The 19,020-nt window shown below is 46.2% G+C and overlaps 1 protein-coding gene across 1 annotated transcript in view; it reads left to right on the top strand.

The window, feature by feature from the left end:
* CDK5RAP2 (CDK5 regulatory subunit associated protein 2) overlaps positions 2,784 to 19,020 on the top strand; it is a 182,262-nt gene continuing 166,025 nt past the window's right edge. The window contains 3 exon segments of the mRNA XM_021068104.1: positions 2,784 to 3,030; positions 12,556 to 12,623; positions 16,337 to 16,404. Of these exon segments, the coding sequence (XP_020923763.1) occupies positions 2,975 to 3,030; positions 12,556 to 12,623; positions 16,337 to 16,404 (192 nt within the window). The 5' untranslated portion in view covers positions 2,784 to 2,974.

The raw sequence follows: 19,020 nt of genomic DNA, 5'->3' as shown, positions 1-19,020 counted from the left end.
CCAGGTCCCAAGAGGACTTCCCAGAGTCAGAATCCTGGCACCCAGACTTACAGTCCTAAAATCGTATTGCCCACATTCAGATTCATCTGGTGGTCACACCTTGAAATATTTGCTCAAGGAGTAGAGTCTGGTGAACACATTCCTGAAATACTGTTGTCTGAATGCAGACCTCATCTCTTAATCCTAAATTCTAAAGTGGAGAGAAACAAACAAATAGAGAAGATAGGCTTCCTGAAATAATTAGGTTTTGAGATTCAGAGGGACATGGGCTCAAATTCCAGATCTGTAACTTACCAGCAGGGAGAGTTATTTTTACGTCTTTCAGCCTCAGCCTCCCCACCTGTAAGTGAAACAGAGATTAACAATAGCACGTATCCTGAGGGTTGCAGTGAGGGTTAGGTGCGGCGGTGCCTGTGATATGCTGGCACAGGGGTCACATAAGAAAGATCAAAAAGTGCACATCTTCTTCTTTGAATCCATTCTCAGGAGCTTTTTTTTTTTTTTTTAAATCTTTTTGCCTTTCCTAGGGCCACACCCGTGGCATGTGGAGTTTCCCAAGGCTAGGGGTCGAATAGGAGCTGTAGCTGCTGGCCTACACCACAGCCATAGCAATGTGGGATGTGAGCTACGTCTGCGACCTACACCACAGCTCACGGCAGCGCCAGATCCTTAACCCACTGAGCAAGGCCATGGATCAAACCTGCAACCTCATGGTTCCTAGTTGGATTTGTTAACCATTGTGCCACGACGGGAATTCCAATTCTCAGGAGCTTTTATCTGTTGCATGAAAGTTAGTTCTTTCACTTGGGATGTGATGATTTAGAACCCTGCCTCCCTCACCAGGAGAGGTGTGTTAGTAGCTTTGAAATCAACACAAAGAAATCTCCTCCAGAGCCGTAAGGTCCTGAGACATCTATCCAGTCCAACTCTCTTATTTCACAGACCTAGAGACTGAGGCCCAGAGAAGAGGAGCGAAAGGTCACAGAGAGTCGGTGGCAGAACCAGGGCGGGATTCCTGACACACCAGCTTTCCTGATTTTGGACACACTCATCTCAACGGTTGAACTTAACACTGGCAAAGATTGTTGATTCCAGGGACTCAGACTGCCCCTTTCCGGTGTGCCGGCTGGTTCCTGACTGCTCTTTCAGGCTGTTACTTTATTGCTGATTCTGGGATTGGTTGAAGATCTGGGGAAAGAAGAGGGACAGGTGCAGGACCCAGTGCTTTGTAGCCTTCACTAAAGCTGTGTGTGTGTGTGTGTGTGTGTGTGTGTGTGTGTGTGTGTGTGTGTGTGTGTGTGTGGATTAGGGGGAGAAGGGATTACCTTTCACTGAGCTGCTAAAGGTATCTCAGGTCATCTCCACATTGTCACAAAAACCTTGCAGGATAAGATACAAACTATTATATATAAACTGGATAAACAACAAGATCCTACTGTAGCGCACAGAGAACTATAGTCAATATTCTGTGAGAAACCATAGTAGAAAAAAGTATGAAAAATAATTATATATATATAAAATTATTTATATATATATATAACGAGTCACTTTGCCATAAAACGGAAACTAACAAAACATTGTAAATCAGTTACACTTCAATAAAAAAAAAAAAAAACTAACAGGATAGGTGTTAGCTCCATTTTCCATACTGATTGAATCATTCACTCAACACATATGTTTAAACACCTGCTGGGTGGCAGACCCAGTGCTAGGTGTTGCGGATACAGCTGTGAATAACTCAGAACACAGTCTCCGCTCTCCTGGAGCTTCCAGTCTACTCCAAAAGGAAGACATTAAAAAAGTTATACACGGAAGGATAGAATTACAGGACGTGGTGAGTGCCATAAAGAAAGAATATAGACAGCTAGGAATACAAGAAAGGGCTTGATATAGATTAGAGGATTAAAGAAGGCCTCTTTTGGAAAGAATGAGGAAACTGAGGCTGAGGGAAGTCACCTACATAATTACAGAGAAAGGCACTTCTCCCATCTTTTCAAGTACTTTCCATCCAGGAGTCTCCTGATGGTCGCAGCAGAAGGTAGCAACACTGAGATGAAGAGAGGAAAGCTGATTTTGTTAGCCAAGCTCTGCCAAAATTATCAATGTGTTTGGTGATTGCTAAGTGCTTTAAGAAAGGCAGGCAGGGTTATGCAGAGAGCTCGGATATGGTTAGCAGGAGCTGCAGATCTGGCTTAGTTGACAGATTTACGGTGCTTGACCTAGTCTTTCCTCTCCGTGGGCCTCAGTTTACTGACCTTCAGTGCATTTGAGCCCTAAAGGTGATAAAGGACCCCTAGATGAGACACTGGAGAGGGAGTATCCCAGACCACTAGGCTTATAGGGATGAGCTCATTTGTTTCAAACTAAGTGTGCAAATTACTGCTTGAGTTGGGATTCTGCAGGTAGGATTTTTTAAAGCGAAATTATCTGTTTCATGTCAAGGTGGAAGCCTTTGGAATGCCCAGACCTAAGGTTCGGCGACATTACTCTAGAAAAATATGCACCTATTTAGGAACTCCGAGGGTTCCTGAGAGACTGGATTCCCATCTCCCGCTCAAATTAACGGCCCAAGAACTGTTCAGCCCTCAACAAAGATGGCGCTTGCCCTGGTCTCGGCCCGAGCGCCCTCACTAAAAATGGTTACCGAACTCTCTTTCCTTTAGTCTTGCTGGCCTAAGTGCAGACCCTCTGCCCTTAGTTAAGATGGCGGCAGCCCGCCTTCCCTGCCCGGCCTCGGGCCCCCGCCGGTCGGCTTCACCGCGCGCGCCTCGGTCACCCCGCCTCTTTTCCGTAGGAAGAAGCGCCGGGAAACATGGCGGCAGCTGCGGTTTGAATTCCAGCGGCGCCGCCAGAGTCCTAACAAGAGCTAGGTTGGAGGGGGCGGGGACCTGGGGAGCCGGCCTGGTAGCTACTGCGGGGGGAATCAGTGGCGCCGCCGCCAGACACCAACGCCACCACCTCCTTTGTGTCCGTGATGGACTCGGTTTTGGAAGAGGACGTCACCCTCCACGGGACGCTCAGCGGCTGCAGGTGCGGCCCGGGCTTTGGGGGTTCTCGGCAGTCGGGCGGGGTTCCACTTGATGGGGTTCACGCCGTCTGAGACTTGGGGCATGTTCTTGAGGAAGAGGGTGTTGGAGGGTTCCGGACATGGGCATTGTGTGGGATGGATTTTTTGAGGAGAGGATCTCTTTGGGGCCCCGCCCACTGATACTGAGTGTCGGTTCTTGGAGGTCCCCACCTGCCCCACGCCCACATCTCGTATTTCGGAACATACTTTGAAGAGGAGGTGGGGGCAGATACGGCGTTCTTTCAAAGAGCAGGAGATGGGGGACCTCTTGGAGTGTGTCATTAGTGGGGTTGGTTGAGGGGCGGGGACCTTGAGGGTATTTGATGGTTCTTTCTGATTTGGGGTATTGCGTTCGTTATGGGAAGTGTAGTTGGTCTGTCCAGAATTTGTTTGTCGGGGTCACCTAGTGGCCACCAAGACTCTGGTATGGAGTGCAGTGGTTATGAACCTTGGTTGGAGTGAAAAAGAACTGAATTAAAATCCAGCTCTTTAAACTAACTGTGTATGACCTTTGTGAAGTGGCTTCACCTACTTTGCCATCTCTAAAATGCTGCTGGTAGTGATAGCCATCCAACAGAGCTGGGGTGAAGATTAAAAGAGAAGATGCTCACCCAGCAATTTGCTTGGCAAGTGTAGTGCCTGGCACAAAATCAGGGCTTAAAAAATAGTTCTTGGAGTTACCGTTGTGGCTCAGTGGTTAGCGAATCCGACTTAGGAACCATGAGGTTGTGGGTTCAATCCCTGACCTTGCTCAGTGGGTTAAAAGATCCGGCGTTGCCGTGAGCTGTGGTGTAGGTCACAGATGCGGCTTGGATCCTGCATTGCTGTGGCTCTGGCATAGGCTGGTGGCTACAGCTCCGATTGGACCCCTAGCCTGGGAAGCTCCATGTGCCGTGGGAGCGGCCCAAGAAATGGCAAAAAGGCAAAAAAAAAAAAAAAAAAAAAAAAAAAGGTTCTTTTGTCATTGTCATCATCATCATCATTATTGACAGTAATACAAATTGAGGAATAATACCTGAGTGTGGCCTCCCAGTGGGCCTGTCCCAAGAGGCAGTGGGTATCCACATTGCTGGTGGGGCAGGGGTCTTTCCTGGTAGAGAGGCCTGACAGAACCCAGCACTGCTACCTGCTCCAGGGTTGGGGCCCTTTGGTGGTCCTGGGCTCCTGGTTGAGGAGTTGGTAGAAGGACCCGGAGGAGATGCCTAACTGAGAATCTGTGTTTATCCAGCTCTGCTAGGGACAGGCTGCTGCTTTTAGTAAACAGAGACAAATTGAAAGGGTGACATGTTCTGTGTTGTGTAGATCTGGATGCTTCTAACAGTGAAATGGGCACAATGAATGTTTATGCCTGGGAAGCTGGCATAAACAGGTCTTATCTTGGGCAAACCTGGACAAATGGTTACTTTGTTTATGGAGAACCTACTGTGTATCACGCACAGAGCAAGTTTCTTTGTGGCTCCTGCTAAGTGGGCTCTGAGGTCATGTTCCTTTCTCTTCATCTTCCTGCCACTGGCCCAATATATTGGGGTACCACCTTTCACCTGGATTGTCCTGATTTCCTTCACCCCACTGATAGCCCTTTATACCACAGCTTGAAAGCTCTTTTTGCAGGGTGGCGGGGGTGGGGGTGGGGGGGAGTGATGCGGAGGGAAGCCTATGGAAGTTCCCAGGCCAGGGATTGAACCCATGCCACAGCAGTGACAATACTGGATCCTTAACTTGCTGAGCCATCAGGGAACTCCTGAAAGCTTTTTTTAAACTCCAAATCTGATGATTATATTTGCTGCTTTATGTGTTTAATGCTTCTCCTTGCCATTAAGGTGAGGCAAGGAGACTCACCTTGGGCGAGTCACTTACTTGTGAGTCTCAGTTTTCCTCAAGTGTAAAATGGGTGAGTTAAGAGGGTTTCACCCAGCTTTTCCTTCAGAGCAGAAGCTCAGCAGAGCATCAGATATTCTCCCTTCCCTCCTCTCCCTGCTGTTGCAGGACCCAGGTGCTGCATACACTCCTGGTAACTGATTTCTTACTCCTGCATCCGACCCTCCTTGGCTCCTCACTGCCCTCGGGAGGAAGCGCTTTAATCTAGCTTTGCAGGTCCTTCTTTTTTTTTTTTTATTTTTTATTTTTTTTAGGGCTGCACCTGCGGCATATGGAAGTTCCCAGGTTAGGGTCGAATTGGAGCTGCAGCTGCCGGACTACACCACAGCCACAGCAACGCCAGATCTGAGCCTCATCTGTGACCTACACCACGGCTCATGGCAACACCAGATCTTTAACCCACTGAACAGGGCCAAGGATCAAACCTATGTCCTTATGGATACCAGTCATTTCGCTACCACTGAGCCACAATGGGAAGTCCTTCTGAGGTCCTTTTTAATCTATCCCCATCTACGTCACTAACCTCTCCTGTCCTCCCTCTCCCTTCCCTGTCTGCTCCCCAAGCTCTTCACTTTTTGGCTGCCAGACTGTTATGAATACTCTGCCTTGTTCGTTTCCCACTGCTGAGTCTGTGCCCACTTGCTGTTCTGTGGCCTGGATTGCCCTCCCTCCTTCCCTTTGCCTTATTATTTTTCAGGTCTCAATTTAGATGTCACTGCCAGGAGACCTTCACTGACATCCCCCCACGCCCACCTGGGTCCTCTCTACTCCTCTAGCCCCGCCCTCACTCGCCCAACACAGCCCTGTTGACATCACTGGATTTGATTGACTAGTACTGTCCAATCAGAATATAACCTGAGCCATGTATTTAGTTTAAAATTTTCTCATAGCCACATTAAAAAGGTAAAAAGAAACTGGTGACATTAATGTTAACAACATGTTTTATTTAACACACTGTTTCCGTATATTATCATTCTAACTTGGAAACAAAAACTTATTAATGAGATATTTTACATTCCTTTTTATCTTGCTAAGTCTTTGAAGCCCAGTAGGTGTTTTGTGCTTATAGCCCTTCTCAATTGGATTAACCACTTTTCAGGTGCTCTATAGGTCCATGTGGCTGGTAGCGCAGTATTGGCTACTGCAGGTAACACTGCTAACTTGTTTGTCTGCCAGATTAGACAATGACCTATGTGAGAGCAGGGGCTGTGTTTTGACTATCTTTGTAACCTGAGTTCCAAGCCTGGTTGGTATCTGGCTCATAGTAGGGGCTCAGTATCTCTATGTTAAATCGCTGAGTAAACCGTGATCTGGTGAGGTGACAGTTTTATTCCCCTTTACAGGTGAGGACACTGAGGTTCAGAGAGCTGAAGTGAACGGTTGAGCTAGGCCTATAGATTCCAAAGCCTGGCTCTCAGCATCCTGTCCTGCCTTCCAGCTAGTTCTCTGAATCAGTTCTGAGAGGATTCTGGGAGCATTTTATGGAGTGGCTGGTACATGAACTGGCCCTTAAAGAGTGGCAGAAATGTCCTGAGAGAGACAGCTTTTTTATCGGGTTGTCATAGTGGAAGAGAAAAATCCCTGGGATAAAATTTCTTTCATGCTGATATGAGCACTCTTCTGCTCGTTAATTTCCAAGCCCCAGTTTTAGAGACTAAACTGCAGTTGCATTTGTCCTTGGACTTTTGTTGAATTAGGTCAGTGTGTGTCATTCTCTCCAAACCTGATCCCCTGTGGGTGCCCCAGAGCGCTCCAGCCTGGTGAGATTGAGGCCCAGATCCAGGCCCCTGGAACCTCCTCCAACCTAAGGCCCTTCGTTAGGTCCCACCTGATGGTGTTGAAAGAACCTGGGCTTTGTACGCCTGCGTCTGAATCCTGCAACCACTGGTCCCTCGCTGGATTGCTTGAGTAATTTCCCTAACCCTTCTAATCCTCGGTTCTCTTCAGTGATAATACCTGTTTTATTGAGTGACTGTGGATGGAGCAAGGATGTGTATATTAAATGTCTAACACCGACTGGGGAGTATGTTAAACGCTAGCTCTTTTTGTTTTACTGTTACCATGTTGTACTGTTTCCCGGACAAAGTCCTCCGTGCCCACAGCCCTGGGTTCACCCCTTTGTTTCCATGCCCAGAATTCTGCCTCTCCTTGTGAGCTTCCTCAGGGCTGGCCCAGGCATGTTCATCTGTGGGTTCCTCTAGCACATGGCCATTAATTGTGTGCTGTCTGGTCAGGGGCAGACCAAAGAAAAATGTTTCCTATAAGTTTGTACCCACTTTGCACCTTCTCAGGCAAAGAGCGCCTTTGTGGATTTTGTAGCAGGGGGTCCAAAAAGAGGATGGTGGAATGAAATTTCTGGTGACGGCTTGAAAGCTTAATCCAAGGCCGACCTTGGACCAGGGGTCCTCCTAGGCTCTGAAGTTTGAGTAGGTGCTCCCTGTTGCCAGTGTGAGTTCAGTGAGGGCAGGGAGCACGTCTGGCTTCTTTCCCACTGGATCTTTAGACCTAGAACCGTTTCTGGCACATGCTAGAGGCTCAACACATATTTGTTGAATTTATCAATTTTGTTCAATCTCTGTTTGAAAAGATAAACGCCATGAGTATAGGCTCCAGATCTAGTAGTGAAGTGCTGCTTTGTAATTACATGTGAAAAAGTGCACAACGGAGTGTCAGCTAGTACAGTCGTCTTGGAACACAGTTTGGTATTAAAAATATGCCTTGTGGGGTTTTTTTTTTTAACAGATTTACAAAATATAAATTTCACCCATTTAAAATATACTATTCAGTGATTTTTTAAGTATATTTTCATAGTTGTACAACCATCACCATAATTTAATTTGAGAACATTTTGATTATCCAAAAAAGAAACCCTGTGCTCATTAACGTTAGCAGTCACTCCTTGTCTTAGCTTGGGCCACTGTAACAAAAAACCCTGTAGACTGGGGGATTATAGACAACAGGAATTTATTTCTTACAGTTCTGGAGGCTGGAGGTCAGAGATGAGGGTGCCAGCACGGTCAGGTTCTGGTGAGGACTCTCTTCCTGGTTGCAAATTGCCTGCCTCTCATTGTTTCTTCATTTGATGGAGAGCAGAGAGAGGAAGCCAGGTACCTGGTAACCCTTAAGGGCACTAATTCCATTAGGAGCACTCCACCCTCCTGACCTCATCTGATCTTAATTACCCACTTCCTAGTACCATCCCTTGGGGGTGGAGATGGGGTTTCATTGTATGAATTCCAGAGGCACACAAACATTCAATCTATAGCACTCCCTGTTCCTCCTCCTGCTACTTGCCCTCAGCCCTCGGCAACTACAGTCCCCCTTGTTGTCTATAGATTTGCCTATTCTGGACATTTCATATAGATGGGATTTTATAGTATGTGGTCTTTGGTGAGGTACATCTATGTTGTAGCATATATTAGTACTTCATTCCTTTCTGTGGCTGAATAGTGTTTGTTATATACACGTCCCACATTTGTTTATTCATTCATTGGTAGATGACATCTGGGTTCCTGCTGTTTCGGCTGTTGTGAATAATGTTGCTATAAACATTTATTTGTGTACAAGTTTTGGTGTGGACATAAATTTTCATTTCTCTGGGAGTAGAGTTGCTGGGTTCTATGGTAATTCTGTGTGTTTAACATTTTGAGGAACTGCCCAGCTCTTTTCCAAAGTAGCTGCATCATTTTACACTCTTAGCAGCAGTGTATGAGGGTTCTTATTTCTCCATTGCCTTGTCAGTACCTTTTATTGCCTGTCTTTGATTATAGCCATCCTTGGGGATGTGACATGGTATCTCATTGTGATACTGATTTGCGTTTCTGTAATGACTAATGATGTTAAACATTTTTTCATGTGTTTATTAGCCATTTGTATATTTTCAAATCCTTTGCCCATTCAAAAAATATGAATGTGTTTAGACCGAGCAATTCTACTTCTTATTATCTGTCTATCTAGGGAATTCCTTAGGCATGCTCACAGTGAGACCTGTGTAAGGAGATCCAGCATTGTTTGTAAAAGGAACAACTTGGAAACAAATTGAATTACCATCAAGGGATCTGGTAAATACACATCCTTTTGCAAGTATTTTTCAGACCGTGACCCAATGGCAACTCATGAAATTCAATTTAGTAGGGTGTAACTAGAATAAGAAAAAATAGAATAGAATTGAAAGATTTCAAGAATGAAGGTTAACATATTTCCTTCGAGGAGCTGGGGGTCAATAAAGATTGAAAAACACTGCTTTTGGGGTTCCCATGGAGGTGAAGAGGAAATGAATCTGACTAGGAACCATGAGGTTGTGTTTGATCCCTGGCCTCACTCAGTGGGTTAAGGATCCTGTGTGGCTGCGGTGTAGGCCAGCAGCTGTAGCTCCGATTGGACCCCTAGCCTGGGAACCTCCATGTGTCTCGGATGTTGCCCTGAAAAGAAAAAAAAAGAAAAATGCTGCTGTAGAAAGCTTTGTAGGAGTTACAAACACTGAGGTCGATCTATTTATACTGCTATGAAAGCATCTTTAGGACATGTTAAGGAGGAAAAGATGCTGCAGAATCATATCTACAGTTACATACAGAGAGAAAGATCTGGAATGTTTTGCTGACAAGAGCAGGTACCTCTTAAAAAGAGACCAAGATGGGAGTGAGGAATAATCAAGGAAACTTTAAGCTTGTCTGTTTTGTATTTACATACATGTTTCTCTCATTAAGAATATATAACAGGAGTTTCCACTGGGGCTCGGTGGGTTAAGAACCTGACTAATATCCATGAGGACGCAGGTTCATTCCCTGGCTTTGCTCAGTGTGTTTAGGATCCGAGTTGCTGTGAGCTGCAGGGTAGTTTGAGGATATGGCTCAGATCCTGAGTTGCTCTGGCTGTGGTGTAGGCCAGTGGCTGCAGGTCCAATTTGACCCCTAGCCTGGGAACCTCCATATGCCGCGGGTGCGGCCCTAAAAAAGCAAAAAAAAAAAAAAAAAAAAAGTGGGCATGTAAAGCCCAAGTGGAAATTTGGCGGGAACTAGGCTGGAATTTCTGCATTAAACTGTGGTTTATTCTAAGAGTTTTGGCGTCAAATATCATTTTTCAAACTTCACTCTTTGCCTGTTGGAAACTTGTCTAAGACTAAATTCTTTGGCTTTACCTGCCACGTGGTTTTCCACTGTGATCTTGGCTTGAGTAATTGACAGGCCATTTCCTCCAATCGGTAGGACGTTAATGGCTGTGGTGGAGAGAACCACAGACTTGGCAGTGTAGAGAACAGACTGTAGGCTAAGCTTGACCAGTAACCTGGTGTGTGATTTGGGCCACTGGGCCAGCATCTGCAAAGGGTGCTGGTTGAACTTGATTTTAATTTTTTTTTGCTTTTTAGGGCCACACCTGTGGCATGTGGAAGTTCTTGGGCTAGGAGTCGAATTGGAGCTGCAGCTGCCAGCCTGTACCACAGCCACAGCAATGCCAGATCTGAGCCGTGTCTCACCTACACCACTGCTCACAGCAACGCCGGATCCATGACCCACTGAGTGAGGCCAGGTTTCGAACCCGGGCCCTCATTGGATACTAGTTGGGTTTGTTATGCTGAGTCACAACAGGCGCTCCCTCAATTTAAATATTTTTAAAATTCAGTTTAGAAAATGGAGTTTGTCCTTGTCGTGATACTTAGTGGAAGAAATTGAGAATTGTAGAAAATTAAAAAGGAAAATATCTTTCATTTCCCTTTGAAGTATAAGTTTTAATATTTCATTTGTCTTATTATATATATTTGTAGCCCACCTAGTTTCCAAGAAGGATTTGAGGTGACTTAGTGTACAGGGTTTTTTTTTTTGCAATTGAGGACATATTCTACCTAAGTGGTTTTTATTTATTTATTTATTTTTAGTTATCCTCAGAGCAGACACATTTTATATAATCATTTTCTTGATGTTGGAATTTTATTTTATTTTTTGTCTTTTTAGGGCATATGGAGGTTCCCTGGCTAGGGGTCTAATTGGAGCTGTAGCTGCTGGCCTACACCACAGCCACTGCAACACCAGATCCGAGCCATGTCTGCAGTCTATATCATGGCTCATGGAGACACCGGATCCTTAACCCATTGAGCGAGGCCAGGGATTGAACCTGTGTCTTCATGGATGCTAGTCAGATTCATTTCCGCTGAGCCATGGTGGGAACTTCCTAATGTTGGAATTTTATGATATCCAGTTTTTTTGCCTGGTTCTGATCCTGAAGGACTGTTCCCACTGCAAAGTTGTCCTCAGAGCAGAAGGGATTAACATTTAGAGGAATGGAAAGGGCAAATTGCCAAGAAGTCCAGCTGAGCTTCTGTCACCTCCTGGTTTACAGCTTGGGAATGGGAAGTGTTATTGGGGGTTAGACATTAAAGGCTTGGATCCTGGACTTGGTTCTCTGCTTAACTGCTGTGAGACTCTGGCTTGGCCACTGAAATTATCTGGGCCTTAGCGCCTTCCTTTGAAAAACTGCACGGACCCTCAGGGAATCGGGCAGTTCTCAGGATGGCAAATCTTTGGTAAGTTCTAGAGTATTGTATGTTTCAAGGTGACGAGTGTATTTTGCTCCCATTTATGGAGTCTCACAATAATGCCAGGTACTTGCTGGTTACTTGGTGTCTTGTTTAATTGCCAATTACTCTATGAAGTAGCTGCCATTCTCCTTTTACAGATGAAGGAAGTAAGGCTGGGAGAGGTATGTGGCAGACTCCTGGGAAGGGAGTTTTGTGTTGCACCACACCTCCTGTGATGGTTTAGTTTTCTGTCCATGTCTCTAGATTCTCACTAAACCTATCTTTATAGTCCAACCCGTAAAACTTCTTGGATCAGTGAATTTTACTTTTTTTTTTTTTTTTTTTTTTTTGTCTTTTTGTCTTTTCTAGGGCCATACCTGCAGCATAAGGAGGTTTCCAGGCTAGGGCTCTAATCGGAGCTGTAGCCGCCGGCCTACGCCACAACCACAGCAATGTGGAATCTATGCGGCATCTTTGACCTACACCACAGCTCACGGCAATGCCAGATCCTTAACCCACTGAGCGAGGCCAGAGATCCAACCCCCAACCTTATGGTTCCTAGTTGGATTTGTTAACCACTGAGCCACGATGGGAACTCCCAAATTTTGCATTTTTGTTTGCTATTCTTAAAGCATCTGAATTGGTGCGGGATTCTTAGAAGCTTAATTTTTGGTTGTGATTGGCATATTGATATTGATAATAATAGTAATGGCAAAAACAATAGAGGCCATTTATTGAGCACTTATGATCTAATAACTCATTTGATCTTTACAGGTGGAGGGTGGTGTCCCCATGTAAGGGATTAAGAAAGTGACACTCAGAAGCTTATATTTGGCATGGTGCCTCTGCGCCTAGCACATCTGTGGCACAGAGTACACTTGATGAATGACTGAATGACTGACCCACCTTACTCAGCTCTTAGGTGTTAGCGTGAGAACTCAGCCCCAAGGCCCAAGTTCTTAACCCCTGCACTGCATGCCTCTCAGGGGCAGTGTCCCTTGCTGGCCGTGGCCTGGTGACCGTCCTATGCAGTCCAGGAAGGCTGATAGTCTCTGCTGTTCAAACTCTGACTCCTCTCATCACACATGTTCTCTCCTAGTGCCCTGGTTCCCAGTTTACCAGATGACCTGGATGGCACCAGCCCGGCTGTTGGTTTGGGAAATGGCGGTAAGTGCACACAGCCAGGCATTCTGCTGAGTAAGACCAAGGGAAGTAGATGATAGGCCAGGAGGGCCTTGAGGCCTTGAGCTTGGTCAGAGCTTTAAGGGCTTGGTGCTCCCAGGATGTGCTCAGTGATTTATGTACGTGTTGACCTGCCCTTGACCTCCTTTAGTAAACACTGGGCTGGAGGAATTCACGTCCTTTAGGCCATATTTCATGAGTTTTATTTCTCGTTACCAAGCTTGTAGGGGCTCAGCCGGTGTTTGCCGATCCAGGTAGGGGCCGGATGTTGAGTTGGTGACTCGGGCAGGTACAGAGGATCTGCTGGTTTCTGCTGCCGAGTGGCTGGAGGCCCTGGAGGGCTGCTGTCCAAACTTGAGGGTGCCAAGACCTTCCTGGCAGGCTGCTGGATTCCACTTGCCGGCTGAGGCCCAGCATTCCTACACGGGCCTGCCCTTTGGAGACAAATAGTTGGTTAGACCACAGGAGCCGGCGCTGAGTAAATAAGCAGTCTGCTGTGTTGAAGCTGGATTATGAGGAGACTTTCTGTTTTGCAGTTTGGTTTTTGCTAAGCGTGCTTCATACCTTCTGAAAAAAAAAAAAAAAAAGGATGCTGTCATAAGTATCTGTGGGAAGTGTTAATAATTTGCCTTGTTGAAATATCTTAGAGATGTTTTGACTTGTGTGGTTTTTTTTTCCTTCTCCAAAGTGATGATATTATATGCAGAAGGAAGAAGTTTTTATTTTTTATATTTTTTTGGCCACACCCATAGCATGTGGAAGTTCCAGAGACAGGGATCAAATTGGAGCTGCAGCTGCAACCTACGCCACAGCTATAGCAATGCTGGATCCTTAACCCACTGTGTCACAGAGGCAACTCCAGGAAGAAGTTTCTAGAATAATGTATGTTTCACAAGGTTTATTTCTGGAGAATAGTCTCACTTATAGACCACCTTCAGGTTTTCCTTTTGAACCCGTCAACTTTTACTTTAAACACAAAATCCGGCAGTTCTGGTTTCTCTTCTTCCTGCCGACAGGCAGTTAGGAGCAGAAGAGTGATCGGCTTGCTCCTTAATTAAACTTTTATTTACATCTGCTCCGTGCCAGGATCAGGGCTCAGCACTGGGATTCAACCTTGACCATGGTTATGATCAAGCCTGGAAGGCAGACAGTTAAACAAAGAGTTACCAGGATAGCTCATATGATCAGTGTTACTAGTGAGGAAGTGAAAGGGGAGGTGAGTGAGGGTGAGAGGGTGAAGGAAGTGGGGCGGGCAGGCAGGGGTTTCCCAAGAGGCTGAATTGGAGCTGAGGCTGAAGAGTAGGACCAGAGTTCCCGTTGCGGCCCAGTGGTTAATGAACCCGAATAGCATCCATGAGGACACGGGTTTGATCCCTGGCCTTGCTCAGTGGGTTGAGGATCTGGCACTGCTTCGAGCTGTGGTGTAGGTCGCAGATGCGGCTCAGATCTTGCATTGCTGTGGCTGTGGTGTAGGCCAGCAGCTACAGCTCTGATTTGACCCCTAGCCTGGGGAACTCCATATGCCTTGGGTGCAGCCCTAAAAAAAAAAGAAGCCAAAAAATGAATGAGTAGGACCTAGGTGGGGACACAAACACAGGTAAAGCCGAGGCCTGTTTGAGAAACAGGAAGGCAAACCTCTTTGCCCTTGGTCTGGTGCACAGGGCCCTGCACAGTCTGCCCTGCCTGGTTCTGGAGCCTGCCTGCCTCCTTCCTTCCTTCCTTCCTTTTTTTTTTTCCTTTTTAAGGCTGCACCTGTGGCACATGGAAGTTCCCAGGCTGGGGATCAAATCGGAGCTATAGCTGCCGGCCTACACCACAGCCACAGCAATGTGAGATTCGCGTCGTGTTTGCGCCCAACACCACAGCTCACAGCAACACCGGATGAGCAAGGTCAGGGATCGAACCTGTGTCCTCAGCCTTCTTGGCTCTCCCCAGGCGTCTTAGGCGCGTTTTCCTCTCTGAACCTTAGGTATCTCATTTCACCTCGTTTCAAGTACCCAGCATCAGACCACTTCTTACCCACCTCCCTGGTCGAAGCTGCCAGGGCCCCTGGCCTGGATTCTCCCAGCATTTTCCAAAGTGGTCTCTTGGTTTCTCTTTAAGCACCTTTTAATTTGTTCTCAGCGAGGCAGCCAGTGGGAGCCTGTGGAAACCTAAGTCCCATCCTGTTACTCCTTAGCTTGGTGCCTTCTGGAGGCTCCTGGGTATCCTGAGAAGGGCCTCCCAGGGCCCACACGGTCTGCCTTCCGGCCCCTCATGCACCCCCTGTCCTGCCCTTCCCTTTGTTACTGCTCTCCTGTCCACTGGCCTCTGGGCTCCTACCCTGGTCAGGCCCACCCCCAGTTCTTCTCCAGGCCTGCCCAGCGGTCACCCAGCTGTGAGCCCTTCCTCAGCTGAACCACCTTATTCAAAGCTGCAGTCCTCACCCTGCCCTGGGTATTGATACTTCCTTTCCTCACCCACTGTGTTTCTCTCCATAGCATTTCTCGCCTTTGAACATACTGTGTAATTGCCTGTTGTTTGGTTTCATGTCTGTCTCCTCTTTCAAGGCTGTTCTGTTTCTAGAATGGTGCCTCGCAGAGAGCAGGCCCTCAGTGCGTACCTGTTGGAAGAGCGAGTTCCTTCATTCACTCAGCACACGTTTCCTCAACCAGCCCCAAGTGCTGGTGCAGCCCGAGGCCCTTTGTTAACAGCTTGTCTTGTCTACCAGATCGGGAGCCCCTTGGGTGCAGGATTGGTGTCTCTTGCAACCCTTGCTTTCCCAGCGCCTCGCGTGGTGCTTGGCCCCGAGTTGGGGTGTAATAAATGTCTGTTGAATTAAGGCCTCTGTGGGTATTGGCAAAGCCTTTAATCATTCTAAAGCAGGGGTCGGCAGTTTCCGACCCACTGCCTGCTTTTGAAAATAAAATTTTATTGGAACACAACTTCTTTGTTTTTGAATTGTCTGTGGCTGTTTTTGTGTCGAGTGGTTGTGACAGATTTGAGGCTTTGTGCATGGCCTGCAAAGCCTAAAATATTTATCGTCTGGCACATGAAGAAAAAGTTTGCCAACCCCTGCTGTCAAGTCAGTTAGACATGCTTAGTTTTAATTGCTCACACGTGAAGATGATACCCTCAGCAGAGCAGTTTCTTGGGGAGCAGTAAGGAAGTACATATCAGGACACTTTGTTTGCCACATGCGTTTTGTTTTGTGTGTGTGTGTGTGTGTGTGTGTGTGTGTGTGTGTGTGTGTGTGTGTGTTTAGTCTTTTTAGGGCCGCACCATGGCATACGGAGATTCCCAGGCTGCGGTTGAATCAGAGCTGCAGCTGCCAGCCTACGCCACAGCCATGGCAATGCCAGATCTGAGTCATATCTGTGACCTACACCACAGCTCACGGCAGTGCCGGATCCTTAACCCACTGAGCGAGGCCAGGGATCGAACCTTCATCCTCCTGGATACTAGTCAGATTCGTTTCTGTTGAGCCATGATGGGAAGTCCACCACGTGTGTTTTTTGGGTTCATGTTCGGCCATTTACTTTGTTACATTTGGCTAGTAATTTGTAAATATTTGAACTATGATGGCTTAGGGCTTTCTGTAAATCGCAGCAGATAGAAAATACTGTGGAAGCTAGTCGTTTTGTTTTCCTTTCCTGATAGAGATGCTGTGCAGTTTGTGTTCCATGACGTTTCCCGTGTCTGTTTTTACCTTTCTGTAGTGCTCCCGCCTGTGTCAGAAGAAAAGGTGTCTCCCACCAGAGCACGGAACATGAAGGACTTTGAAAATGTAAGTGCAGAAACCAAATGACCACCCCTCATAAGTCACATCTGTGACCACTGTCCAGCCAGACCCAGGAGGGAGCTGGGTTTCTCGAGAAGCGTCCACACTGGATGGCGCCAGAGTTAGGGATGCTGGGATCATGGGCACTCTCTGCAATGGTTAAATCCCACAGGGTCGGCCCCGTATACGCCAGCTAGTTATGGGTTCTGACGGAATCGGCACTTTCCAGCTTTGGGGAGTTTGCGGGTATTTCTGGTGTCCTGAACATGAGGATATTACCATGTTCACACTTGAGAGGCTCTAGCGTTTGTCAGGGGCTTTCCTGGACTGTAAGATGTGTCCTTTAGGATCCCCATTGAATCCTCAGCTCCATTTTACAGATGGGAATCTTAGGCCTGGGAGAGACTTGCTTACAGTCGCATAGGACTTGAGCGACAGGTTTTTACTGACCGCAAAGCTGTTGTTCTTTCCACTGCTTTGTGCCACCTCCTTGCATTTTGCAGGCTGCGTCTTTATTGCTGTTGAATGAAATGTGAGCGCCTGTACCCAGCACTGCGTGGGAACTGTCTGAGCATGAATTGCTGGTGATGGACTTGGCTTTGATGCCTACTGTCTCCTGTCTTTCATTTGTTAGTGGACAGGGTTTGTTGTCAAGTAACAGGAAACTAAGGTTATTTTCCCAATTCCAGTTCCCCTTAACAAGTTACCTGCTCATTTGTCACGGGAAGAATTAGGCCCTTCTTCGTTTGTACCCCTGTGAAATCCATACTCTGCCAGACAGGGGAGATATTTATCGACGAGAAGACGGAAGACAGGCAGAGGGAAGGACGTTCCACAATCACGTTTCTCTCTCCCCACTTGTCTTTCTCGAATGGAACGATGCTGTCTCTGGATTTAATTTAGGATACTCATTACTGCTAATAGTTATCTGCAAACCACCAGTGACCAATTGAAGAAATGACTTGTCAGATCTCTAATGGAAACAAGTAATTTCTGAGCTTTGAGTTGTTATAATTTCAGCTGTACAACCTGATCTATGCTGTGGGGTCTGGGGCCTCAAACAAATGAGATTTGATTATTCTACATCGTGTATAATTAAAATGTGCTCTACTATTAAATGGTTGTTCCTGTTTTATCATAAGAGTAATAATAGCTACTGTTTATTGAGCTCTGGCTCTGAGCTGGGAACTTTAAGTGTTAAGCTCTTCATACATATTACTTTAATATTCAAGCAGCTCTATAAGATACAGAGTTATTTAAATTTCGAACGGCACAGTTTTGAATTTTATTTCTAGATGGAAAAATATAACAGAATCTTAGAATTTTGGCTTCACATTTTTTTGTCTGCCTTTTGAACTGGGAGAAATCTTAGAATTAAATCCAACTAACTTTCCTTCCTTCCTTCTTTCTCTCTCTCTCTCTCTCTCTCTCTGGCTGAGCCTGTGGCATATGGAAGTTCCTAGGCTAATCAAACCTATGCCACAGCTATAACCAGAGCCGCAGCAGTGACAATGCCAGATCTTTAGCCCGCTGGCCACAAGGGAACTCCTCCAGCCCACTTTCTTATAGGTAGGAGAAATACAGGCCGAAGGAATGTGATGTAGTAAAGCTGTTTTCAGAGGCAGTCTGTGCTGCTAAGGACCTCTGGATCCAGACTGCCTGCTTGCCCACTTCTGCAGGGTGACCTTGGGCTAGTCACTTAACTCTCTGTACTTTCTTTGTCTTAAAGTGGGCATGGTAATGGTTTCTACTTCACAGGCCTATTGTGAGGATTGAGTGAGTATATGTGAGGCATGTGTGCCTAGCACAGTGTACATTCTGTTGTTACCTATTTCTCCTTATTGTGATGTTTATTGTTGTTTTTTTTTCCCCCTGATCTGCTGTATGATTCAGCTTTCCCTTGCTCAGATGTGTTATTGATGACCCAAAGGCTGATTTTCTTGAAAATAGAGGGAGAGCCATCTCTACCAGTATGTTTTAGGATTTATGTTTTTTTCTTTGTGACTGTGGTCCTTTGGCTGCTGTAAGGTTTTTATGGCATTAATATTTTTTATTGTATCATTTTCAAGAGCAAATTCTGCAGTTGAAATTGAAATGACCACCCTGTTCTCAGTGTCTCCCTTTCAGGTCTTTATAAGTCACTGAAAATTTTCATCTGGTCTGAGTTACTAAATGCATGATTTCTGTGATGGGATGCCTATAGGAAATGTTATTGGCATCTAATGCTAATTTTAAAGTCAGCGTGGATATTAAAGAGGGGACTAGAATACTTTTGATTTAAAGGAGAAACTCATGATTCCTCCTATTCTAGTCTTGGATGATGGATATCTGACATCAGGGACTATTAGCTAAGGCCTAGCAAAATACAGGCCTCTTGGTTTTTCTTAGAGTTTACCTGCTTATCAGTGGACATTTTCAAATTTATGCCCTGTGCCAGGCTGTCCAGGGCCTAGGGAATTTGCAGTAGATTACGACCTAGTAAGTCTCCCTGTCAAAGAGACTTAGTCTAGTTAGGGAGATGGATAGGAAAACAGTGCAGTGATAGAGGTTAAGTACAGGTGCTGAGGGGCACAGAGGAGGGACCTGAACCTGGCCTGGGGGACTCAGGGCAACCTCCCTGGA

This window comes from Sus scrofa, chromosome 1 (genome assembly GCF_000003025.6).
Source record: "Sus scrofa isolate TJ Tabasco breed Duroc chromosome 1, Sscrofa11.1, whole genome shotgun sequence".
NCBI lineage: Eukaryota > Metazoa > Chordata > Mammalia > Artiodactyla > Suidae > Sus > Sus scrofa.
This window is presented reverse-complemented; position numbering and strand designations above follow the sequence as displayed.